We start from the raw sequence: 25,431 nt of genomic DNA, 5'->3' as shown, positions 1-25,431 counted from the left end.
ACTTTCAGTCCCTGCTGTATTTTGAGGGCTTTTCAACCCTCAAATTAAGGTTACAGATCTTGCAGTTTGAGTTGGGGCTCTCTAAATCTGCACTTCAAAGTGCATGAGGGGATGCCAGAGATGTGTGCTGCATTTCTGAGATGATGCATAAGCATAGTATTGTTTGTAATGCGGAGGGAAAACTCTTGGTACAAGTCTTTGATGTTGTGTGCTTATTCTCAAAATACCTTTCCTTTAGCTGGGCTTTGCCATCATTAAGGAAAAATCAGTTGTTACAGAGGGTGGAAGTGGGTGGAACTGCCCCTTTGAGCAGCATGCTTTGGCTAAATCAGTTCAAAATGACATGTCTAGTCCTGGGTTTCATCTCATTGTTCCTTCCTCTGCTTTTTTTTTTGGTGGGCTGTAGGAGGGGAGGGACTTTCTGCAGGACACATCTCTCCAGCTTTTGAACAGAGGAGATTGGTGGGAGATGCCAGGTGAAGATGAGCAGCACTTCAGTGAGGAAATAAATGCACTTTGGGACCATTCAGCACCATATCTCACCCTGCAGGATGCAGACCAGTCACTGGTGTGGTGCTGGTCTGCTTTGCCCTCTCTCTCTGGTTTAGGGGTGATGGATGCAGAGTTACTATCACCAGTCTCTGTCTGGGTACAGCAGAGCTTTGAGACCATCTCTCTGCTAGGATTAATAAAGCCTGTCAATTAGCAGTCTTCATTAAGGGCTGGTTTGCTGTGAGACACTCTTACTCAGTGGGTTGCAGATCCTTGGAGGGAGTTAGTGTGGTGTTATCTGGGAAAATTGACTGCTACTATTGACTATATATATATATATATATATATATATATACACACACACACACACCCTTAGATAATACAGAATTTCACAGCTGAAGCAGCTCCAGTGGATAAAAGCAGAGTCCAAGCTCAGTTGGTGAAGGTGAGGGGAATTCAGAAGGAAGATGAACGTACATGAGCTTTAATTTTTGCTTTACAGAAGTTTCAATTAACTTACAATTAAATTACAGAAGTTTCAAACTAGATTTTTGGAAGATTATACACTTGGCCTGCAAGAATTTGGAGCTTCAAAAACTGATGTTCACACTGCTGGTGTGTGTGTGGTGATGGATCCTTGGTGCTGTCATGATTCCTGTGGCCTCGCAGGCCAAGAATTGTGGTGTCTTCACAGGGAAAAGTCTTCTCAGACAGCCTGAGGTGGCATTTTAATCCTCATAAGGGCATGTGAGCCTTCCAGCCATCTTCTGCCCTCAAACAGCCTCTGCTTCAGGGGCTGGTGAGTGCATCTGAAGCAGGGAGTGTGGAGTGATGCTCTGGGAAATGAGTCCCAAGGGTGGGACACTGAGCAGCCACCACACCACGTGGATTTGCACACAATACTGAAAGGATGAGGGCAGAACCAGCCTGGGAGGTCCGAGGTGAGTGGCAGGGCTGGCTGAGGGAGCAGGGTTCACAGCAGAAGGGTATCCAAGTAGGTGAGTAGCTTGTAAATAGCTGCCACCAAGGCTTTGCCCAGACTTTAGTCATGCACTCAGCCATTGTCATGCAAAATCCTGGCCAGCTCTGCTGTGGGTGGATGGGGTGAGGCCAGATTTACTCAGTTTAGTCCCAGCCTTATTAGCATAAAACTCTGTTTTTGCAAAGCAAAATGTGGTCTGTGCCTGAGAGGAGTAGCTCCATGAGGGGAGTAGCTCCATGTTAACCTTCCTGGCTCTTCATTTATCAGCAGAGACTGGTTGAAAAGACAACCAGTGCAGCACCATTGGAGAAGTGAGCTCCTGGAGTGTGTTCCTCTGCTTGCTGAGTGTGTGTGGGGGGTCAGGCTTACTTAGGGTTTGTAACTTGCCGTTAAGATGCAATTGATGAGCTTTTTGCCTTTACTTTGAGCAAGGAGTCCTCCTCTGCTTCCTGTCTGTGACCTGCCAGGTGATTTGGGGAGACCTCTTGAGAGGTTAAACTTGGAGAGTAACTTCAAAAATAAATTAAGGCATCTTCCTTGTTGTCCTACCTTCTCCAAGTGAAAGGAGGGGCTAATAGGGAGAGTTTATACTGGATATGGGGAAGAAATTTTTTCCTGTTGACGGTGGGGAGGCCCTGGTGCAGGGTGCCCAGAGAAGCTGTGGCTGCCCCATCCCTGGAAGTGTCTGAGACCAGGCTGGACAGGGCTTGGAGCACCCTGGGATAGTGGAAGGTGTCCCTGGCCATGGCAGGGAGTGGAATGAAATGATCTCTAAGGTCCCTTCCAAAACAAATTTTTCCAAATTTTCCATGGTTTATGTCATGGAGAAGAAAATCTGCACCTTTGTCCTGCTGTTTCCATATTTGATGTGAGATATCAGTTAATGGTCTTTGGGTTATTTGATTAATGACAGATTTAGACTGTGCAGAGCTGTCCTGACTTGGTAGATGGGGATTGGCTCAGTTGGCTGTTACCATTATTCTGGGGGAATGTTGTTGCCTCTCATTTATCCATGTGCTTGCCTTAGCAATGAGTGTGTCTTAACTGCACCGAACTGAAGAGGCCTTGCTTTGGAGAGATCCTGAGGGAAAAGAGGGTGGTTTCACTGTTTTCTGTCCTTCCAGCATCTTAACAGGCTGCCTGTGCTTTTGATAAACAGCAGATAACACCTCAAGGATGGCAATAACTATCAATGGACAGCAAACAGCGCTAGAATTTGCTTGCAGTGAGGAGTACTGGGGTGACTGGTTCAATCCAACAGAGCCAGGAATTCATGGCTCCTTTTGGAGTGGGACAGTGGCAGAATGACCTGTTGGATTTGAAGTGAAATCAAGTTGCAGAAAAGCAACTTGATGTTAGGCAGGAACATGAAAAGAAATACAGGGGAGTAAGTGAGGGAGCTGCTGATGTGTGCTCCCTGGCAGGCAGGCAGGAATCCAGCTTCTGAGTGGGGCCAGGGTGCTGGCAGCACCACAGGTGTGGCATGTGGTACCCAAAATACTCCTAGTGTAGTAGACCCATGTCTTTCCCTAAAGTTACACATGAAATGTGTTTCATACACATGTATTAAATGCTTTGGGGCTTTGTAAGCAACTTCAAACTCTGATTCTGCATCCTGCTTTTTTCCCATGTTTTAAAACATCTCTCACAGCTCTCATCCTACTTGGACTGTCCAACAGGGTTTTTTTCCTATTGTCAGTATAAATGGTGTGTAGATAACACATCCTTCCCCCCAGCCTGTTGTGTTCAGACACTGCATTCATGAGCTTTGCATCAGTCAGGGTGTGTGTGTTAGCAACGTCCTTTAGGATCTCTCACAGCATCTCTCTCAGCTGTCATCCTACCTGGACTTGCAACAGGGGTTTTTTTCTGTTTTTCTGTACAAACAGGGGTTTTTTTGCTGTTTTTCTGTACAAACACTGTGTAGGTAACGCATCCTTCCTTCCCAGTCTCTTGTGTTCAAACACTGCGTTTGTGAGCTCTGCATCACTCAGGGTCTGTGTGCTAACATCCTTTAGGATCTCTCAAAATTCTCATCCTACCTGGACTGTCCAAGAGGGTTTTTTTCTGTTGTCAGTACAAACAGCGTGTAGGTAACACATCCTTCCTTCCCCAGCCTCTTGTATTCAGACACTGCATTCACAAGCTCTGCATCGCTTGGGATCTGTGTGTTAGCAACATCCTTTAGGTGAGACTGAAGAAATCCTTAACTTTCAAGTTCCTACAACAATAAGGCTGCACTTTTTGTGCTGGGACACGGTTGCATGTTTTATGCTGAAAGCTAAATCTTTAATTCCACTTTCCCTTTACAAGATACCAGCATCGGAATGGACAGAAACTCACCGTGCCTGCTCACGGCGATCTCTGCAGGACAGGAGCGCTGGATCAATTTCCCTGTGCTAACCAGTGTGCTTTCCCCAGGTTTTGAGGTGCTTCCCGAGCATGAGTTCAGCATGAAGCGGCGATTGGATGAGCAGGAGTCTCCCGTGTACGCGTCGCAGCAGAGACGTATCACCAGCAGCACCGAGGCTTTCCCGCACCAGCACCGCGTGCTCGCCCCGGCCCCGCCGGTCTATGAGGCGGTGTCCGAGACCATGCAGTCGGCCACGGGCATCCAGTACTCTGTAACTCCCAGCTACCAGGTGTGTGTGCTCAGCCCTTAGCTCCCTGGACAGCCAGCACTGTGTTGTAGCACTGTAGTGTTCTGTATTTGACACAAGGTTTTGTTTTGGTAACCGGGGTTTCCTTTAAAAAATGGACAATGTACATCTTGTTGTCAGTGCTTGCTTTGTTGGCTTCATTCATGAACCAACATGGTGTGACTTGGCTTTCTTGAACGTGATTCTTCTGATGATTCTCTCAGACCGTGGTCTCTGAATCACAGAGTCAGGTTTGTGGAGGGTTTTTCCTCCATTTTTGTGTTTTTCAGCAGGAAAAGGTTTGCTGTTGTAAAAGATAGGGTATCTTGGGTGATCTTAAACTTAACAGACTAGATCAGCATTTAGATTGAAGACTTTCAGGAAAATTGAAATGTTTTGTAAAACGTTACCCCAGAGTCATTAGGTGGCACTCTTCCCTCTCTTGCCTCCTTTACAAGGAGCTGGCAGTTGGGAACAGGGAAAAAAAGAATCTTTTAAAGAGTACACTGGAGATAGCTGTCAGTGAAAGAGCAGGGAAAGGCTATTTGTGGGATATTTGTCTCTGCCACATTTCTAGTATGTTCAGTCTTCCACACTTGTGCTGCTGGTGAGCTACTCTCCCTGTCTAGTGGCTGATTTTACACACAGCTTCATCCTTGCTTCTGCAGAAAAGATATTCACACTGATAGTGGCAGCAACAGAGCTAAAGAGCTGCAGGCAGACCCCTTGTAAGAGGGTGTGTTGATACTGGCAGTCCTTCCTAAAAAGAACTTAGATGGACCAGCAAGCAAACCTTATTTTGTTCATGAGGATTAAGTATGGCCCATCTAAAAGAGACTGGAATGGAAAACTGGGTTTGTCAAAGTGATTTTCCAAATTGAAACTTTGCTGGTTTATGGTATGAAGAAGTCCCAAAAGTGCATGCTTTCTGTTCTTTCCCTGGTTTTCTAGGGGAAATACCAAGCTGGGTTTTCCCCTGAGCCTGCTGATGCCAGAGAGCCACAATTTGACTTTCAGTACCCAAACTGAATTATCAAGAATATAGATTCATTCATTCAGATTATTACTTGTGACATGTAGGGAAAGGAGAGAACCTTGGCTCTTGCCAGATGAAAAATTCCATTTTACCCTCCTTTTCCAGGTCTTTATGTCAGGGGATGTACTGGGGAGCCAGTGAGCGTGCAGGCTGGGGACAACCTGTGTTTGGCACGTGCCTGCAGGGAGGGCTTTCCTGTATTTGGAGGGTGGGATGAGAGTTGTCTGCAGCAAAGCTGTTAGCACTCATGGATAAGCTCAAACCAGCTGCCTTCTGCTTCCTTAACTGTGTTGCTGTGTCTGGGGAGCTGGGAGGCTCTCTGCTCTCTCCACGGGGCCGTGCCTGATGTGCTGTTTGCCTTGGCAGGTGTCGGCCGTGCCGCAGAGCTCGGGCAGCCACGGGCCGGCCATCGCCGCCGTGCACAGCGGCCACCACCACCCCGCGCCCGTGCAGCCCCACGGCAGCCAGGTGGTGCAGAGCCACACACACCCCACGCCCCCAGCCGTGCCTGTGCAGGGCCAGCAGCAGTTCCAGAGGCTCAAGGTAATGTCAGCAGCTGCCTGATGTCAACCATCCTCTCCCAAAATTCCTTCTGCGGCCAGGTCCCTTTTTCTGGCCATTTTAACCCCCTTCCCTTTCCCCCTCCCAAGGATTTGATGCTTCTCATGTTTGGGAGTCTATTGAATGCAGAAATGGACTTCTCTTTCTGCTGAAGCCCTGTTGTTTCACATAACCATAATAAAAAGGATTTGGACTGGCCAGGAAAAGATTTGTGGCAGGGAGGGAAGGGAGGAATGTATTGCTTAGAGTATTTGGATGAATGGGTTAAATTACCAAAACATTTGGTGCTTTTCTGAACACATGGCATATGTGGGTGGTTGTGTGGGAGTAATTTGGGAGTAAGGAAGGCTCTATTCTCAGATTATGTGCTGTAAAACCCTTAAACAAAGAGAAAAGTCCACCAAAAATAACCCCTTTAAGTTGCTACATTTGGAGAAGGCACATACATACAAATTGATGCCTGTTTCAGCTTCTTCCAAATACGGTGTGAGTCTTTTCCAGTTTTGGTGGAAACCACTGCCCTTTCCTTTTGCTGAATGTGGGAAACTTCATTTCTACAAACCTCTGAAAACCAGTTTCAAAAAGAGTGCTTCTTCATCACAGTGAAATCCATGGAAAGTCCTTTGCTGGTGCAAGGCTGGGGCTATACATGAGTCTTTCTTCCATTGCTGTTGTTTAATTTCAGACCAAAGAGGGGTCCCATGTGCAGCTCTTGCAGCTGCTGAGTGCTTGGCCAGGCTGCTGGAGGCTCAGGGACCCAGAGCTCTCACTTTGGGCCATGGCTGTTCTTCCTGCACCTCTGAAAATTGGCTGTTGGTACACAAATCATGAACCTCTTGCTGTTTGAGGTGTAAAACAATTTGCCACCCACGGTTGCCATTTTCGAAGCCCTTCTATGTTGAACTGAAATGTCTGGCTTTTTGAGAGAAGTGCAACCATGTACCTGGCAGACATCTACTACACTGAATATGTCATTTCCACTTTCTGCTTATTCTTAGACTTCCATAATAATTTCCACATATGAATGCAGGAAAAATACTCAGTCTAGTTCTGTTTATCCTAGCAGTCACTTCAGTGATGGTAGATTTGGAGCATGTTGGGGTTTTTTTTTCATTCTGAGTAATTCTGCTGATCTGTGTTGCCTTTTTTTTCCTTTTTGTCTTTTTTTTTGGTACAGTTTTGTCTTATGGGCCAGGAGTGGGGAGTGAGTACCTCTTATTAAAACAGTGCTGGTAGTACACAAACCATGCTCATGAGCTTTTTGCTCCTCAATTCCCTGCCCAGGCTCAGGGCTAACAGCTGTGTTTTCAAATGCTGAGTGTTTTACAGAACAATGGGAGGTGAAATCAAATCTTCTCTGCTAATATGACCTGTCTGGTCTGTCTCCAGGTGGAGGATGCATTGTCTTACCTTGACCAGGTGAAGCTACAGTTTGGTAGTCAGCCACAGGTCTACAATGACTTCTTGGATATTATGAAGGAATTTAAATCTCAAAGGTAACAAGCTGCATTTGCTTCTTCCTTCCAGGTTGGAAAGAGTGTGTGTGGACATGGGAGCACAGGGCAGGAGCTGAATTCTGTCCTTTGTATACAGAATAACACACCTGGACAATGATGTAAAAGCAGTTGTGTGCTTTATTTTGAAAATGAAATGCATCCCTTCATTTATACTAAATCTCTGCCTAGAGTGGGAGTTCACAAGTTCAGCCTTGACAGCTGATTCATCTGGTTGTCTGCCCATTAATAATGGTCAGACTTGGGACTGGATCTCATGGATATAAAGCCCTGTCTGGGCTGATATAATAATGCTAATGTCACTCTTGAGTTCAGCAGTCTGTTTGTAGGAGTCAGTTTTGCATTGTTTCATATGTTAGAGGTGATAAGGGAGAAAAAAAAATCCACTGGCAGATTGCTGTGTGGAGAACCTTGTCCCACTGCAAGGTGCCAGGGGACAATGACATTGTGATCTTATTCCTTCCCCAGCATCGACACTCCGGGGGTGATCAGCCGTGTGTCGCAGCTCTTCAAGGGCCACCCAGACCTGATCATGGGCTTCAACACCTTCCTGCCACCTGGCTACAAGATTGAGGTGCAGACCAATGACATGGTGAACGTGACCACCCCGGGGCAGGTTCACCAGATCCCCACGCACGGGCTGCAGCCCCAGCCGCAGCCGCAGCCGCCACATCCGTCGCAGCCCTCGGCGCAGTCGACCCCGACACCAGCACAGCCGGCACCACAGCCCACACCTGCCAAAATCAGCAAGGTGAGGGGCTCTGGGTGACCTGCACTGAGAGCACAGAGACCCTGCTGCCTCCAGCTGAAGCTGGTGTGCAGCTAGAGGGTGAAAAATTAACTTCCACGCTGCTTTCCCACAGTGTTTGTGAACCTTCATGTGTTCCCCTTCTGCTGCTGGATTTGTTTCTCATCTTCTAACTTGAAGATGCAGTCGTAGTTAATTTGACAGCAATTCAAATAAGCTTTCCAAAACATTAAGGGTTTGGAAAAGCCTTGTTGCTGGCAGTGGGGAACTGAAAGACAGAGCATCTGGTAAATGGCACGCACGTTATTCAAGAAGTGATCCAGCAACCTAGGGAAAAGGTTCCTAGTTAAAGCACTGGGCACACACTATATGCCTGCTTTTGTGTGTATTGTCTTAGACCTAAAGTCCCAAGAAATTGCCCATAAAACAGAGGTTATGATGAAGATGTTCTCTTTGGTGTGGAAGTGTGTGGATCATTTCAAATGCTTGAGGCAATTAAGCCTTTAGGAAACCTTCATTTGTTATTTGGTGGCCTCTGCATTGCTTGAAGTCTTGTTTTCAGTTTGAATGGTTTTTGTAGAGGGGTCTGGTTCAGCTGTCAGCTGGAAGGGTTTAGGAGTTATTGGCAACATCTAAAGTGCAAGAGTTTAGCAGAATGACCATGATGTTGCCTGTAGGTATTGGTTGTGTTTGCCCAAAACAGAGACCTTTGAGTAACAAAGGAAATTTGACTCTGGTTTAGATATAATCCAGATTCTACTGTCCAAAAGATGTATTTTATGTGAAACAGGATAATAGACATTCAAGGAGATTACTCCAGATGAAATTTTGTGTATTTTAGCCTCAAACTGCAAAAATATTTCAGAGCCTTAGGGAGGGGATCTCCAAAGTTTCAAGGGTTAATCCCTAAACTGTTTGATAACAATTGCCTGGAAAAGCTAAAGGAAAAGGTAACATGCAGTTAAAAAGCAGCAGGATTTAAAATGTGGCGGTTAGCTGATCTCTGGGCAAACATTGTTGGGACATGCAACTTCCTGCTCAGAAATGGCAAACAAAAACATGCTGAAAGATTTGCTAAAAGATTTGCCAAGCTGGACGCTGCAGATCATTCCAGAATGAACTTGCCTGTGCTAGGTTTCAGGGATTTTTTCTGAAGAGGTACATGCTCTCAGTAAAGATGTAGCAGTCTCCTTCTTAACACCATGGGATAAGTGGTTTTCTGCCTGTCACACCTGCAAAGTGTTGAACTGTCCTTGCTGAAGCTTTAAAATGAGCCTGAGGGACAGGCTAGACAATGAGGTAAGATGTCCCTACCAGGCAGGTAAAGGCAGGACAGGATATTGTAACAGGATATTTATGCCCATCCGAAGACAGTTATTTAAATTCTCAGTCCTGAAAACTCTGTTTAAATACGAGTTTTGAAATGTAAAACGTGAGGGGAATAAGTACTTCCATTTCCATTTAAAATGCCACCTCAAAACTAAATTTTCACCTGGCTGTTCAACGTCCATTGAGAGTATTCAAAATAATTACTCACTGGCTGCTCTTTGTTTGAAGAAACTCATGTTTTCCCTTGCTATTGCCTTCATTCATCCCACAGTTGTTGACTAGTGCCAAAGTGACTGGCTGTGTGGGAGCCAGCCATACCTATGCATTTTGGCTCTGTGACGTTTTTGAGGTAGTTTGTCTCTTGTCAGGTTTCAGTCCAAAGCAATTAGCAAGGAAAATCATCTTAATAACAACTGCTTGAACAGCCCAGGTATTTTGTCTCCGTGATGCGGTTTAGTCTCTGCTGGCCCACTAAATATTTATCTATTTCTATTTATTTATTTATTTGTCCATCCCTAATGGATTAAAATTGCTTTATATCCTGACCATGAGGGGGTCTGCTGCTTCCTAACAGAGCCTGTGTTCCCCTCAGCCATCGCAGTTGCAGTTTAGTCTCTGCTAGCCCACTAAATATTTATCTATTTTTATTTATTTATTCATTTATCCCTAAGTGGATTAAAATTGCTTTATATCCTGACCATGAGGGGGTCTGCTGCTTCCTAACAGAGCCTGTGTTCCCCTCAGCCATCGCAGTTGCAGGCTCACACTCCTGCCAGCCAGCAGACGCCCCCGATCCCGCCGTACGCGTCGCCGCGCTCGCCGCCGGTGCAGCCGCACACGCCCGTGACAATCTCTCTGGGCACCACACCATCCCTGCAGAACAATCAGCCCGTGGAGTTCAACCACGCCATCAACTACGTCAACAAGATCAAAAACCGGTTCCAGGGACAGCCAGACATCTACAAAGCCTTCCTGGAGATTCTCCATACGTATCAGGTGAGTGTTGGAAATGTGAATTTGTGTCTGTGTATGGGTATTTCTCTTGCTTTGCTTCAGGGGGGTGTCCAAAACTTGCATTTGGGTCTTCTGCTGTACTAGCAGTGGCCAGCAGGTAATCATGGACTGGTTTGGATTGGAAGGGGCCTTAAAGATCATCTAGTCCAACCCTTTGCCATGGGCAGGGGCACCTTCTGCTAGGTCAGGTTGCTCCAAGCCCTGTCCAGCCTGGTCTTGAATTCTGCTTGAACTAAGCAGAAGTCTGGCAAGTTAAAAAGATTACATAGCAGTATGAAGTAATAGATCTCAATCCATCATCTTTGTTTGGAAGTCTCTGCAATGCTTGTTTAAAAACTGGGTTTGGTGTTTTTCTATGAGCACGTGTCAGGATGAGGCAATGTGGCTGTAGCTCTATGTTAAAAGCAAAAAAAAACCACTTCCTTGGTCAGTGTCTTACTGTTCCAGGGCCAGTTGGGTATTTAGGATGTATTTATAGTGTATATATAAGTATAGATATTTAGAATATATGAGAGTCATACTATTAATGTAGTATGATGCTTTATATAAGGAGCTGAGATCTTTGCTGTTCCATTATTTCTATCACTGAGAGTTTATTTTTTCTTTGTCACTTGAATCGTTTGTGCATCCTTTCTTCTGACACTTCTCCTCTTTCCTCTGGCAGAAAGAGCAGCGTAATGCCAAGGAGGCAGGAGGGAACTACACGCCAGCCCTGACAGAGCAGGAGGTCTATGCCCAGGTGGCTCGCCTCTTCAAGAACCAGGAGGATCTGCTCTCGGAGTTTGGGCAGTTCCTGCCTGATGCCAACAGCTCTGTGGTGAGTACCCTTGGAGATAGGGTGAGATGCCTAGTGCAGACTGTTCTGTATGAAGCCAGTGTTCAGAAAAATGTGCTTTTGCTCTAAGTTTCCTGGGGTGTAGGAAGGAGATCAGGGGTAGACTGTTTTCTGGCTACAACTTGTCTCTTAAATAACTTTTATTTTAAATGCAATTCCTTTGCCTAAGAGGGTTGTTCTAAGTTAGGGCTGTAACTGCAGTAAAATCCATTGATCATCTAGAGCTAGGAGCTTTGGGGTCCCCAGCACAGGAAGGACATGGATCTGTCAGAGCAAGTCCCATGGAGGTCCCCAAGATCATCAGAGGGATGAAGCACATCTCCTGTGAGGAAAGGCTGAGAGAATTAGGATTGTTCTGCCTGGAAAAGAGAAGGCTCAGGGGTCACCTAATTGTGGTCTTCCAGTATCTGAAGAGAGCCTCAAAAAAAGATGGAAACTCTTTACAAGGGCATGGAGTGGTAGGTCAAGGGGGAATGGCTTCAGACTGAAAGAGAGTAGGTTTAGATTAGATAATAGAAAAAAATTCTTCCCTGTGGAGGGTGGTGAGACACTGCTACCCTGAGGAGCTGTGGCTGCCCCATCCCTGGAGGTGTTCAAGGGCAGGTCGAATGGAACTCTGAGCAATTTGGAATTGTGAGAGGTGTCCCTGACCATGGCATGGCATTGGAACTGAATGAACTTAAAGGTCCCTTCCAACCCAACCCATTCGGTGACGTTTTGTGTGGAACGTAGCCCTAATGGTCTTATGGGTTTGTCTCTGAACAAGCTGTTGAGCAAGACAACTGCAGAGAAAGTGGAATCAGTCAGGAATGACCACGGGGGCACAGTGAAGAAGCCGCAGCTCAACAACAAGCAGCAGAGACCCAACCAGAATGGCTGCCAGATCCGACGGCACTCGGGCACCGGTGCCACCCCTCCGGTGAAGGTGAGAGCCTGGGCTGCTCCTTCAGGATGTGTCTTCCAAGTCTTTGTGGTTTTTGTGGCACAGGCTGCAGCTTGGGAACATGGAAAATAGTGTTTGTCTTTAAACCTTTCAGAAGTCCTTGTTTCCAAGCAGCAAGTGTTTGCCTCTGATTTCTGCAAACTGATGGTGGTATCCGTTCCTGAGGGCGGGACATAGTTACTTTAATGGCTTGGGGAAACAGTTTTCATCACTTTCTAATAAAGGTGTAGTTTTTATGAGCAGTGTTTAATGAGGGGGAGTTATGGAGTGTGGAGACAAAAGTCTCAGTAATGCCACAGAATAAACTTGCCCAATATTTGTAGCAAATGTTCCTAAGGCACGTAGGAAAAGATGAGCTGAAAAGGTGTGCCTGAAAGCTTTGTTGTAGTACAACTTGGAGCAGATGCAGTAGAATCATGTTTGCTCATCTTTCCTGTGATGGAGCTTTTAATACAATGATAAATGATTATTCTCTCAGCAGAGTTTGCCCTTTTCAAATGACGCATGATTTGTGAGAGCAGCGAGGCTGTGTAGTGCAACAAAAATTGTCCTGTGGCCAGGTGGCCTCGTGTTTGTGCATGAGGGATAAATTTGCCTGCTTTTTTTGAAGCCAGTATATCTTCCTTTGTCATGAGAAGCAGTAGCATGCATAATTGTACCATTTAAGTCCCCTTCTGCCCTTTCTCCTCCTCTTCAAATCGAGGGCACCAAAATAAAGCACGTTTTGGAGGCACCTTTCAGCCTTTCTGAGGATGGGGAAAGTAAAGCATCTTTCAGTAGAATGTAAGAGAGAAAAAATTGCCATTCTGGGGAGGTGTAAGACTTGCAGAACTGGATGAGTGATAACAAAATCATCTATTCTGGCAGTTTTCCAAACTTGTTATCAAAGTAAGATGTGCTGTAGTGTGATTGAAACAATCAGCTAGTTACAGGAAAGGGTGAAACAATGTATTACAGATATTTGGAGTGGCATGCTACTTATTAACATTCAGTAAATTAACTTGTAGCACATACTTCAATAGACTTTCCTTCTTTTAAAAGCCACTTTTCCATAATGGGAAGCACATGGTGGGGTCAGGGATCTGGCACTCACCTGTGATAGATAATCAAATTATCCCAGCTTGCTGAACACGCCTTTTATTTTTAATTGCCTTTCGTTTTTTTTTTTGATAACAGAAGAAACCAAAGCTGCTTGGTTTGAAAGACCAGTCTTTGGCAGAAGCCAGCAAACACGGTGTGGGGACAGAATCTCTCTTCTTCGAGAAGGTGAGAGGCAGGATGCAGATGTTGCATGTCCTTGATGTATGTCCTTCCTGTGTACACATCTGGATTTTTATCACAGTGAAGTGTGAGATTTACACCACCCTGATAACATTTCTGCAGCTTGATCTCAGATGTATCCTGCGACCTCTAAGTCAGATACATTGAATTTTTTTTAACTTGGTGATATTTTTTACATGTCTCTTTTCCCCAAAGCTCCTTCTCCAGCTTTCCACCTGCTGCTGCTGCTGCAATTTGTTTGAGGGAATGGGATTTTTTCCCTGTAACCCACACTCCAAGTGGTTTTCCCCTTTATAAGATCCCCCTACAGCTGATGATGTGCGTGGCGTGTCTTGCTGTGTTGGCACAGCTTGTACCCATCTACAGCCAGCTGGCTGCAGGGGGGAGCTCAGTTTACAAAGCACCTGATTCATATTTACATTGGGCTGGTTTTTTTATTTCCCCTCAGAGATTAATCTAATTAATTGCACAGTTGTTACCTGTTGCTGGTTTAGGACACAGATCAAGTGAAGGAGATATGGGATGTTTCCAAGTGGTACCTTGGTGTCTTCTCTGAGATGTCCATACAGTGCCTTATAGCTCAGAGGGGAGTATGGGACAAAGTTAAAACCATCTTTTAAGCAATATTCACGCACTGATGGCAGTCTTGGTTGCTCCCTGCTGGTCTGGTGAATTCTGCAGCGTGATGGGAACCAGCTAATGGTAACTGGGAACCAATTTATTGCTTGGAGGATGTGTAGGTGTTAACATGAGTAAACCTAGAAATCCCTGCTGTGGAATTATAACCATAATGATGAATAACTTAACAGTGATAGATCTCAGTCTGATGTGTAGATCTTGCTGTTCTTGTGGGAAAGGTAGTGGTGCTGGGATGAATAATTTGGCTTTCTCATTTTTTGAAGATCAGGGTTACAGAAGGAGGATTACAGAGGTCACAGAAGGAGGATTGTCTGTGACAATCCAAGCTGGAAGCAGGTAGAGGCTGGAGAGGTGTTACCCAGGGCATGGGTCTCATACCCCCCACTCCCTACTTGAAATACTCTCTGAAGTTTAAAAGCAGCCTAGGTGGGTTTGTGGTGCTGCAGTTGTAACTGATGTTGTCCATGATTCCAGTGCTTTGTAATCCAGCTGTTACAGGGTTCTCTGAAGGATTTAGTTCTTCACTTGCAGCTCCTTTCTTAGAGTAATGCCCCAGTGCTGACATTGCAGGGGATCCCAGCGTGGGGGTGGCTCCCAGCAGTACCAGTTTGTCTGGCCCTGTGTACAGGGCAACTTCTCTCTGTTCAACTCAAAGATTTGTGTGCCTCAGTGGGAAACACAGTGTCAAACCCAGGTCTCCTGGACCTCCTCCTGCTGAGTGTCACCCTGACAGCTCCTCTTCTCTTGTCTGCTCTGGCTCAGGTCCGCAAAGCTCTGCGCAGCACCGAGGCGTACGAGAACTTCCTGCGCTGCCTCGTGATCTTCAACCAGGAGGTGATCTCCAGGGCTGAGCTCGTGCAGCTGGTCTCCCCATTCCTGGGGTAAGTGCAGCCCCTTTCCTGGTCTGTTTCTGCTGTGGAGCCAGGAAAGAAACACTCACCTTCGTGGTCTTCTGCACTGCCCTTTCCTATTCCTTATCCCAGAGAGATTCCCAGCTGTGTCCTGACAGGCAGCGTGCAGGAGCAGTACAGGTGTTGCTTGCTGTGTGTCTTCCCTTTCCAGTAGGGCAAACAAAATTATTAGCAGCCTGTTATTGCAGTTTCTTGCTCTGGAATCATTCTCAAATTATGTCATTTGAGAAAAGATCAACTGTCTAATTACACAGGAATATGTCCCCCCAGAAAAGCAGAGTGCTGATATAAGCTCACAAAAGTTTCCAAAAAGCAGCTGAATTCTGTCACAAAGCCAAAAATGTTAAAGAACTCTGTACTTTAAATAGGAATTTACGACTTCCATGATTGTCAGCAGTGTACAGAACAGCTCTATTAATTGGTTAAAACCAACAGATATCCTCTCATCAGTGTTGGGCAGCAGGGTTAGTGTTTCTTTTGCCTGGGCACTGAATGGCTGGTTCCAAGGGAGAAGGCAGTAGCACCATAAATTGAGTTCAGGAGACCCCATTGTAGTAGCTACTGTGCAGAGAAACTGCCCTAAGGAGCTTCCAGTCACTCTATAGGTCCACTGGAATTAGCCAGGCATCAGCAGGATGCCTGACTTTAGGTAAAAAAGGTGCAATATTTGACAAGAAAATTCTGTACTTTCCCATCTACTGCCTGTGCTCCTAACTATAGGGAAAGATAAAATACAGGGTTTTTCTATTCTGGAGTTGGACATTGTCTTTTGCCATATAACAAAAAAAGCAATTAATAACTAGTGATTCAATTAGTAACAGGTTCAGTTCATCCTGTTGCTGGAGCTTTGCATGAAATAAGAGGATGTGAACAAATGCTGTATTTTAGACAAAAAATTTTTCAGGAAATTCTGCAAACAGGCAAACTTGGGCCTTGCAGGCAAAGGTTTCTCTGTGATTCATGCTGCTCTGTGAAGTCTGGTTGAAGCAACTGCTTGGCACTGAAACCTTTTGTGTAGTTACAAAATTGCCTTTTGGTTTCTTCTTGCTGCCTCTGGAAAGGAAAAGTCTGGTTTAAGGTTCAAACCATTGGCAAACAACGAGGAACCTGGCCTGAGTTCAGTACCAGGGTAGTTTGGGGAGACCCAGATGTGATTGTGCCACGAGTGCTGTCCCTGTAGCAAAAGCTTTGGCAGCTGCTCCTTGTTGGTCACTAATCCTAAAGCACCTTAGTTGCACCAGGAGAGCAATCCCCACCTGATTACAACAGGTGCTTGTTTCCCATTTGGTCAGGCTCTGTGGGAGTGGGGTTGAGCAGAGAGGGTCTTCTCACCAGATTGATAATTTAGAGGGTTGCCTGTAGTAATCAGTTCTAGCCTCAGCATCACAGCTCGGTGCTGTCTGCATTTTGTTTTAGCTCATTTTTCACTTTGTTCCTTTTATTTTAGGAAATTCCCAGAACTGTTCACTTGGTTTAAAAACTTTCTGGGATATAAGGAGTCTGTTCACATGGAGACGTATCCCAAGGAACGGGCTACTGAGGGGATCGCCATGGAGATTGACTATGCCTCCTGCAAGAGGCTGGGCTCCAGCTACAGAGCCTTGCCCAAGAGCTACCAGCAGCCCAAGTGCACGGGGAGGACTCCACTGTGTAAAGAGGTAAGGCAGGGGCTGTGCCACACAGCAAGGCTCCTCCCAGCCTTTTTAAAGCATCGGAGCAAAACGGAGCAGGAAGGGGGATTTTGTTTGTATCCCTGTTGGAAAGGTTCCTGGGGGTGTCAGGACACAGCTGGTGGTGGTGGGCATGGGGCTGGGGCCAGGCAGCTCGCTGCCTAGCACTGCTCCACACTGCTCCATGCTGCTCCTGCAGCCAGGCATGCTTGGGCACACCATCCTGGCTCGGGATCGCCACGGCGTGTGTGGCAGCTCCAGGGGAGCACAGCTCAGGAATTCCTGGTGGCACTCCCATAAACATCTGGATCATAGCCAGAAGTTATTGCACAGGGTGAAGTGTCAGTCTAGGAACTGGGTTATGCTGGGAGCTGGCTGGGAGTTGTGGTACCCACGTGGCTGTGACGGTTGGCATCAGCTCTTCTGCAGAAGTTTGTGAAAGGTTTGCATAGAGTGTTGGGAGGCAGCTGGAGAAAAAGCTACTGAATAGTTATGATGGTTAATTACTGACATGCCTAATGCTCCTACATCTTATTTATGATGTGTTATGTGGTATGACCTGTGAAAGGAACATTAAGATTGCAAACTTTAGTAGGAGATGACAGAACTGGTTTTCTGTGTGATCTTAATGTGATCTCAGAGGTCCTTTACAAGGTAGTATGTAATTCAGGATTATTGCTACCTTTTTACCTAAATTCTCACTTAGTCTGCTTTCAGAGTTGTCTCTAGGCCAACTTTAAAGGAAAATCATGTTTTCTGTAGACAGATTCTCCCACGTATTCCCTCAGATGCATCTTTCTTTCTCCCTGAAATGCTGAATTTTTAATCCATGTCTTGACACGTCTCTCAAAAGCTGCTTGTGTGATGCAGTTACAAACTTTCCTCCCTGTGAGAATCTAATGACTCAGTTGTTCAGGCTTTGAGTTTATGGAAACTGGACCTGGTTTTCAAGACTGCCTGCCAAAATCATTGTTTCTTTGCCTTTGGCCTCTTTGAGGTGGTTGTTGGGTTGTTTGTTTGCTTTTTAATGTTCTGCTCCTATATTGAAAGCTGCAGGTGCTGAGCTGTTTTGTCAGGAAGGTGATGCCAGGGTATGGTTTTATACTTCCAATTAGCCTTATTTGGAGGCAGCAACTGTGTCCTGTCTAACAGTCAGGTCTGCTGTGGTGACCATACAGTGTTGATGGTGAATCACACATGGGGAACAAGCTGGTTGCAGCTGACTAATCCAAAGTAGCAGAAAAAGCTCCTTTCACCTTTATTTTCCTCTTCTCCCTCAAGGTTTTTCCTCACAGCTCCAGCCTATGAATTTTTCAGGCTGCCTGGCTGTTTGGCTTCTGGCTGTTTGGGGTTGCCCCGTGAATGCTGAGCTTTGGAAGGCACACACACTTTTTCCAGCTGGGAATTAGATTGCCCCATCAGAAGACTGCTCTTGAAGCTGGCCCGGTGTGATCCCCTTGAACACTGACCTTGACTTTTGTTCTCTCTCTGCCTCCCTCAAAGGTTTTGAATGACACCTGGGTCTCCTTTCCCATCCTGGTCTGAAGATTCCACATTTGTGAGCTCCAAGAAGACCCAATATGAAGAGCACATCTACAGGTGTGAGGATGAGCGTTTTGAGGTAAATTGCTTTTCTTTGGTTCATGTCTCAGAAAGCTCTGTTCTGTGAACAGTTAATGAGTTTGATGTAATGATACCTTTAATTCTGCATCTTTTATTGTGTCTACCACCTGGTTTTTGGCATAAAAGCTTGTTTTCTCTTCATGCAAGAAGCAGTGGCTGCATAACTACTAAGCTGCCACACCTGCCCCTCACCTTTTGTGTGGAGCATTTAGTTCACCCCACTTCACAGGAAATTGTTGAATGGCCAAGCATGGAATTGTTGCATCTTTTCTGTTCTTCCTGCCCACGTAGTGCATGAGAACATGCATTCCCCTGTAATCATCTGCAAAGCAATATGTTCAGGATTTTAAATGACTGACATTTTGACTGGAAATGGAAGTTAGCTGGGCAATTACCTGAATCTGCACAGATTTGGCACATCCTTTTGTAGAGTAACTGTCAATTGTGTTCTATTCCCAGCTGGAAGATGTGATTTCCAAATGGTATCATTCTAGTAGCCTTTAAATTCTTCCACAGTGTTATTTAGGTAGCAGATGAAATGTAATTGGATTATTTTAGAGCAGCTGAACACCAAAGTGCTTGAGTACACCTTGTTAAACAGGCACAGCTTCTTGTTTCGCGTCACTTGAATGTTTGCCTCCGTGAAGTATCATGTTTTGTCTATTCAAATGCTACGGCTAATGCACTGTTCTCTCCAGCTGGATGTTGTCTTGGAGACCAACCTGGCAACCATCCGCGTTCTCGAGGCAATCCAGAAGAAGCTGTCACGCTTGTCTGCGGAGGAGCAGGCCAAATTCCGGCTGGACAACACCCTGGGGGGCACCTCGGAGGTGATCCACCGCAAGGCTCTCCAGAGGATATACGCTGACAAAGCAGCTGACATCATCGATGGGCTGCGCAAGAACCCCTCTGTGGCTGTGCCCATCGTGCTGAAAAGGTACTGACTGCCCCAGCACCCTGCCCCAGGCTCCCTTCCCAAAGGTGATGCACTCTATGCCCTCCAAATTTATGGAAATGTGGCTGATTTCTGGCCCTAAGGAGTGTGCCCTCCACAAGGCTGTGAATTTGCCCCAAAAGGTTGTGGCTGCCCAACCCCTGGAAGTGTTCAAGGCCAGGCAGGACTTGGAGCAACATGGGCCAGTGGGAAGTGTCCCTGTCCATGGCAGGGGGTGGAACAGGAGGATCTGCAAGGTCCCTTCCAAAACACACCATTCCATGATTCTATTGTTGTGTGAAACTAAAATATTCATTTATATTCTGGACAGTTGGTGTATTCCATAATAATCACCTAGAAGGAATTGCCCTCCTGAAGCAAAATCCTTACAGCTCAGCTGGAAGGATATAGAGCTTTTGTTGTCTCCTCTTAAACTTTTTTCTTCCCTGGTGTCAGCACTGCGTGTAAGATAAGGGAACTGTTGTCCCAGGGCTAACTGTGATCCCTTTCCAAATCCTATGGGTCTGTGTGCCCTATGGTGTCTCTGCTATTCTCAGATTCCCAGTCCAGTTTCTGTTGTAAGCCTCCCCTTCCTCAGTTAAAAGGGAGTGGATGCTGCCACTCCTTGAGGGAAGGTCGAGGGGGTGTGTAAGCAGCACATGCTGTTTTGTCTCTGTGGGGCTCTTGGTCCTGTGTTTTGGAGTTGTGGAGCTGGGCAGAGCAGCTTTCCCAGGATACCTGCAAGATCCCAGTTTCCCTACCCTTCTTCAGCTGAATCAGGGGTGCTTCGCTTGGGATGCTGAGTCAAGGTTCAGGGGTGCATTCCCAGGGTACTCAGGTGTCCATGCTTCGTTCAATTGTCCAAACTAAACTGCCCCTGTTCCACAGGTGGAGCTTTCTGGGGATTTCTGAGAGACCAGGGCCAACTTTTTTGCCTTCCCTGTCCCTTTATTCCCTCTCCTGGGGCAGCTTTGTTCCTGTGTGGTTTTACCTAAATGTGAAAGAAACCCGGAGTGGTTTCTCCAGAAGGATGTGTCCAGGGGGCACCCCCTGGAAAGCTGCTTTCTGTGGGATCTTTGATCCATGCCCATTTCATTGGGAGTTCAGCTCTTGTCAACACTCACTAAGAACCACAGGCTGAGGTTTTTCTCTTATGCTCACCTCTTAGCTCACCTTTGTTTTCTTGATCCAAGGTTAAAGATGAAAGAGGAAGAGTGGCGAGAAGCCCAGAGAGGATTTAATAAAGTCTGGCGAGAGCAGAATGAGAAATATTACCTGAAATCCTTGGACCACCAGGGCATCAATTTCAAGCAGAATGATACCAAGGTCCTAAGGTCAAAGAGTCTCCTCAATGAGATTGAAAGCATCTATGATGAGGTGAGATGGTCACCAACAGTTTCCTTCCCTCGAGCTTATGCACTTTGCTAGGGCAGTTTCAGTTCCTCTTCCTCACAGCTTGATGAGGGTGGAAATCTGTTTCTAGCAAGCTCTTGGGTGGTGGAGAGGGATTGTTCAGGCTGATTTTTATGCTATTTCTCCTTTGTAGAGGCAAGAACAAGCTTCAGAAGACAATGCTGGAGTCCCCACAGGCCCACACCTCTCACTAGCCTATGAAGACAAGCAGATCCTGGAAGATGCTGCCTCTCTCATCATCCACCACGTGAAGCGGCAGACGGGAATCCAGAAAGAGGACAAGTACAAAATCAAGCAGATCATGTATCACTTCATTCCAGACCTGCTGTTTGCTCAGCGAGGTGAACTCTCAGATGTGGAGGAGGAAGAAGAAGAGGAAATGGATGTGGACGAAGCCACTGGGGCTGCAAAAAAGCACAATGGTGTTGGGGGCAGTCCTCCCAAAACCAAGCTGATGTTCAACAACACGACAGCCCAGAAGCTGCGGGGCATGGATGAGGTCTACAACCTCTTCTACGTGAACAGCAACTGGTACATCTTCATGAGGCTGCACCAGATCCTGTGCTTGCGGCTGCTGCGGATCTGCACCCAGGCCGAGCGGCAGATCGAGGAGGAGACGCGGGAACGGGAGTGGGAGAGGGAAGTGCTGGGCATAAAGCGAGACAAGAGTGACAGTCCTGCCATCCAGCTGCGACTGAAGGAGCCCAGTGAGTGACTTCTGGTGGGAGGCTGGGGGAATATGGTGTTTCTGTTTGTAGTGTGCTGACAGGGTGTTTGGTGTCTTCAGGCATGTGACAGCAGTGTTCCTTTAAGATGGGCTCTTTTTTATTATCCCTGGGGAGGTGGGAAGATGTGGAGAACATAGGACTTGGACTAGTAGAGGGATAATACGCAGCAGTTATTTCATAAGAGCTTTTGTTGTACACTTGTATATTCTCAAGTTCCCTAAGTAAAACCTTTCAGAAATAAATTCCTCATGGAGGAGGCTAGAGCTAGAATGCCAAAGATTATGAAAATACCTGTGGCCTTAAAAGGTATGATTTTATGTACAAAGATTTATGTCCATAAAGGACAAGTTTAAGTAACTCTTCAGCTTACGTGGGTCACCTGAGGACCAAACCTCCCAGCAGCCCTTCCTGGGGATGGTGTGCCCATGTGTCCCCTTCTCCCCTGCTGCAGTGGACATCGACGTTGAGGATTATTACCCGGCCTTCCTGGACATGGTGCGCAACCTGCTGGACGGGAACATGGACTCGTCGCAGTACGAGGACTCGCTGCGCGAGATGTTCACCATCCACGCCTACATCGCCTTCACCATGGACAAGCTGATCCAGAGCATCGTCAGACAGGTGCCTGCAGCACGGCCTGGGGGCTGGGTGGGGCGGGGCAGAGACAGCAGGCAGGTTGTTTGCTCCAGGCTCGCATTGCAGGCAGTGTTGTATGCCCACATGGGGAATTTCAGGGGTAAAAGGGTAAATTCAGGGTGTTTCTTCACCTAGCTCTCTAACCCTCATAGTAAAGAAATGATAGAGAGTGACTTTTGATCTGTTTGAATTATTGAGAATATCCTCTACAAAGTTCTCCATATGTTTTAGGATGTAAGTATTCAAAGCATGTCCAGAGCTAATCTTGTTTCAGCTTTGGAAAAAAACCCAAAGAAATTACATCTAAATGGTTCCTTTCCTTTCCATCAGTGCTGTAGGAGTGCATGCTTTTTCTAAAACCGTTTTGTCTCTTTTATCTGGCTGCTGGAGTAGCTCATTTTGGCTGTTAAACTCCAGTCCTTTTATTGGGTTGGTAGGAAGAATGCGTGAGCAAAGGAAAAATTCCTGTGCCTTTTTGTAGCATAAAGAACAAAAACAGACACAAGGGGCTGGAAGTGGAATAGCTTGAAAGGGCTTTCCTCTTTCAGAAGGGTAGAGCTGCTCTTCAGAAGCCCTTCAGTCCAGAGATTAACTGAATTCAGAAGACAGTTGGGAGACTTTTGATTTTCAAATTTACACAAAATATGGATTTGATCTTAAACCTCCCACCCCTCTCCTCAGACACAGCAGCAGCCCCTTGGTGAGGAGAGGACACGCTGTGTCACCGAGCTCTGGCCCTTCCTCCCCTGCTGCTGATCAGAATGTTCTCTGTGTGTAGTTTTTCTCTGAGTAGTTGTGCTTTGTCACCTGCTAATTTTTCTAAAGATCTTGTGGGCTTTTCACATAGCAGCAGAGATAATCTGCAAGTGGAAGAAGCTAAGGGATTTTTTTTTTGCTTGAGCTCAATCCCATTGTCACACCCTTACTTTATTCTATTCTGATGGGGGTGTAGCAGTCTCCCTGACAAACCCTTTGTCCCTGTTGCTCCTGTTTGCAGCTGCAGCACATTGTGAGTGATGAGATCTGTGTGCAGGTGACAGACCTGTACCTGTCAGAGAACAGCAACGGGGCCACCGGAGGGCTCCTGGCGTCCCAGTCCTCCCGCACGCTCCTGGAGGCCGCCTACCAGCGCAAAGCCGAGCAGCTCATGTCCGAGGAGAACTGCTTCAAGGTAAAGCCAGGCTCTCAACTGCAGTGGAAAACCAGCAAGAGCTGAGGGGGTGCCTTTGGAGAAGGGAGAGGCACTGGTCCTTTGAAAAAGAGCTTTGTTTAGGCACCCAAAAATGAAGAAAATTAACTCCGTCCCAGCCAAAACCAGCGCACGTGCTGCCAGCTTTTAGAACAGGTTAATGCTTCTGTAAGGGCCCCTCAGAAATGAAGTTTCAAGGAGGAATATATTTCCTGGAACAGCAACGAATATCCCCTGTGCTTTACAGCAGCTTTGGGCTGTATCATACCGACTGCTTGGCTGCCACTGCTTTGATTTTTTAGCTCAAACTCTCCTGTTTCTCTGGTGCCTCAGTTTTGTCGACTGTTGGGAGATCTGCCACTACTCACTGGGCATTAAATCACTGCTGCCTGCATACATTGCTAATAAACCTGTGCTAATCAAATCCATACTTGCTTTGCTGAAGAGGCAGGAAGTGGTCAGGCCCTTTCTGAGCCAGAGAAGTACTTTGGATAAAAGCCTGAGTGTATAATATCTCTTCCCCTGCCCACAAACTTACTTTGAGGGCCCAAGAAGCCCCCAAAACTGCCAGCTTGCTTCATTGTCCCTTTGCCCCAGTGAGAAGTGAAGGTGTTTGTTTCTATTTCATACCTCCTCTTGCTGAAGTTCCTTCTGCTTTTTCTTTGTAGCTGATGTTCATTCAGAGCAGAGGTCAAGTTCAGTTAACCATTGAGCTGCTGGACACAGAAGAGGAAAACTCAGATGACCCTGTGGAAGCAGAGGTAAGGGCAGCTTGTCCAGAGAGCTGGCTGTGATGGTCAAGGTTGAGTGTCCAGCTGAGTGGTGGTGTGGTCCATTAGCACAAGACAAAGAAACATCAAGGACGTGCCATAAAGCTTCCATTGATGTGAGCAGGCAAATCCTTCTTGGTTTATTGCATATTAGAAAATACGCAAAACCACATAAAGAACCATTGTACCTGCCTTATTGGGCGTAAGATGCACAGAGCCTTCAGAAGGCATGTTGTGTTCTTCTTCTGCATGACTTCCGGCTTAGCCTCCTCAAGCCCTGCAGTTGTTTGGTGGGAGGGCAGTGGCTGATGTGTGCTCTGTGCTTGTTTCCAGCGCTGGTGTGACTACGTGGAGCGGTACATCAACTCGGACTCTACCTCCCCCGAGCTCCGCGAGCACCTGGCCCAGAAACCCGTCTTCCTGCCCAGGTGAGTGGCCAGGCTGTGCTGGGAAAGGCCCTTGGAGCTCCTCTCATTCCACCCCCTGCCGTGTGCAGAGACACCTCCCATAGGCCCTGTCCAGCCTGAGCTTACACCCAGGGGTGGGCGCTAATCCCAAGAGGGGTTCTCTGCTTTGCAGGAATCTTAGGCGGATCCGCAAGTGTCAGCGTGGTCGGGAGCAGCAGGAGAAGGAAGGGAAGGAGGGAAACAGTAAGAAGTCCATGGAGAACATAGAGAGCCTGGACAAGATGGAGTGTAGATTCAAGCTGAACTCCTACAAGATGGTGTACGTGATCAAATCAGAGGATTACATGTACAGGAGGACCGCGCTGCTGCGAGCTCAGCAGGTAGGAGCCAGCCAGAGAGCGGGGTGGGCTGCTGGTGTTTCCTGGGACCCAGGGGAAGGAAGGAGGCATTGCCTTTCCAGCTGTTTGGGAAGCTGTAAAGGTTTGGGTTTATCCAAGATGAAAACAGCTTGTGACCTCCAGGTGGGTGAAATTTAGGAGGATTGCACTGGAGGAAACTGATCTGGTCATCTGGATGCTTTGACACTCTCCTTTTCTCATCTTATGGGGATATTTCCATCCACTTCTGTCATGTATTTAGGTTTATAAAACAACTGCTTACCATGTTTCTTACTGATGAGATACAGATAGTGGCTTTAGTTCATTAGTTGTAAAGTAATTCTCTTAAACTTTGCATCCACATCAGATGAGAGCATTTTATTGCAGCATAGTGACTCTTTGAAATGCTGATACTGAGGATTTTGATTGAATTCTGTCTATCTCATTCAACTGGCACGAACCTCAAGGAAATGTAAGCTTATAAGCAGGATACTGTGTGCTAGTGCTCTTCACAGAGAATCTGAGCATAAATTCTTGAAGTGTTAAATATGTAGTGTGCAGCTTAGCCCTTGGTTACTGGAATACACTGAGGGAGCTGTAGAAGCTACACTGGATTTTGGAAACAAATCTATTGGATTTAGCAGTTAACACCCCAAAGCAATTCAGTCTCTGGGAGAACAACAAACAAATAATAAAATCTGTAAGTTTTAATCTGGAGGTTTAATTATATTGGCTGTTTTTAATTATGACTGTAGCCATG

At 46.4% G+C, this 25,431-nt stretch overlaps 1 protein-coding gene across 1 annotated transcript in view; it reads left to right on the top strand.

Moving 5' to 3' along the window:
- SIN3A (SIN3 transcription regulator family member A) overlaps positions 1 to 25,431 on the top strand; it is a 31,443-nt gene that overhangs the window by 4,086 nt on the left and 1,926 nt on the right. Inside the window, 20 exon segments of the mRNA XM_030955226.1 lie at positions 3,896 to 4,116; positions 5,516 to 5,692; positions 7,100 to 7,206; positions 7,693 to 7,975; positions 10,046 to 10,297; positions 10,980 to 11,132; positions 11,917 to 12,075; positions 13,270 to 13,359; positions 14,776 to 14,894; positions 16,372 to 16,582; positions 18,098 to 18,121; positions 18,123 to 18,215; positions 18,916 to 19,154; positions 20,345 to 20,528; positions 20,698 to 21,271; positions 21,744 to 21,913; positions 22,926 to 23,099; positions 23,786 to 23,878; positions 24,221 to 24,315; positions 24,467 to 24,674. Of these exon segments, the coding sequence (XP_030811086.1) occupies positions 3,928 to 4,116; positions 5,516 to 5,692; positions 7,100 to 7,206; positions 7,693 to 7,975; positions 10,046 to 10,297; positions 10,980 to 11,132; positions 11,917 to 12,075; positions 13,270 to 13,359; positions 14,776 to 14,894; positions 16,372 to 16,582; positions 18,098 to 18,121; positions 18,123 to 18,215; positions 18,916 to 19,154; positions 20,345 to 20,528; positions 20,698 to 21,271; positions 21,744 to 21,913; positions 22,926 to 23,099; positions 23,786 to 23,878; positions 24,221 to 24,315; positions 24,467 to 24,674 (3,594 nt within the window). The 5' untranslated portion in view covers positions 3,896 to 3,927.

The sequence above is a fragment of the Camarhynchus parvulus genome, chromosome 10, assembly GCF_901933205.1.
Source record: "Camarhynchus parvulus chromosome 10, STF_HiC, whole genome shotgun sequence".
Classification (NCBI taxonomy): domain Eukaryota; kingdom Metazoa; phylum Chordata; class Aves; order Passeriformes; family Thraupidae; genus Camarhynchus; species Camarhynchus parvulus.
Note: the sequence above shows the minus strand (reverse complement) of the source record. Positions and strands in the feature narration are given on the sequence as shown.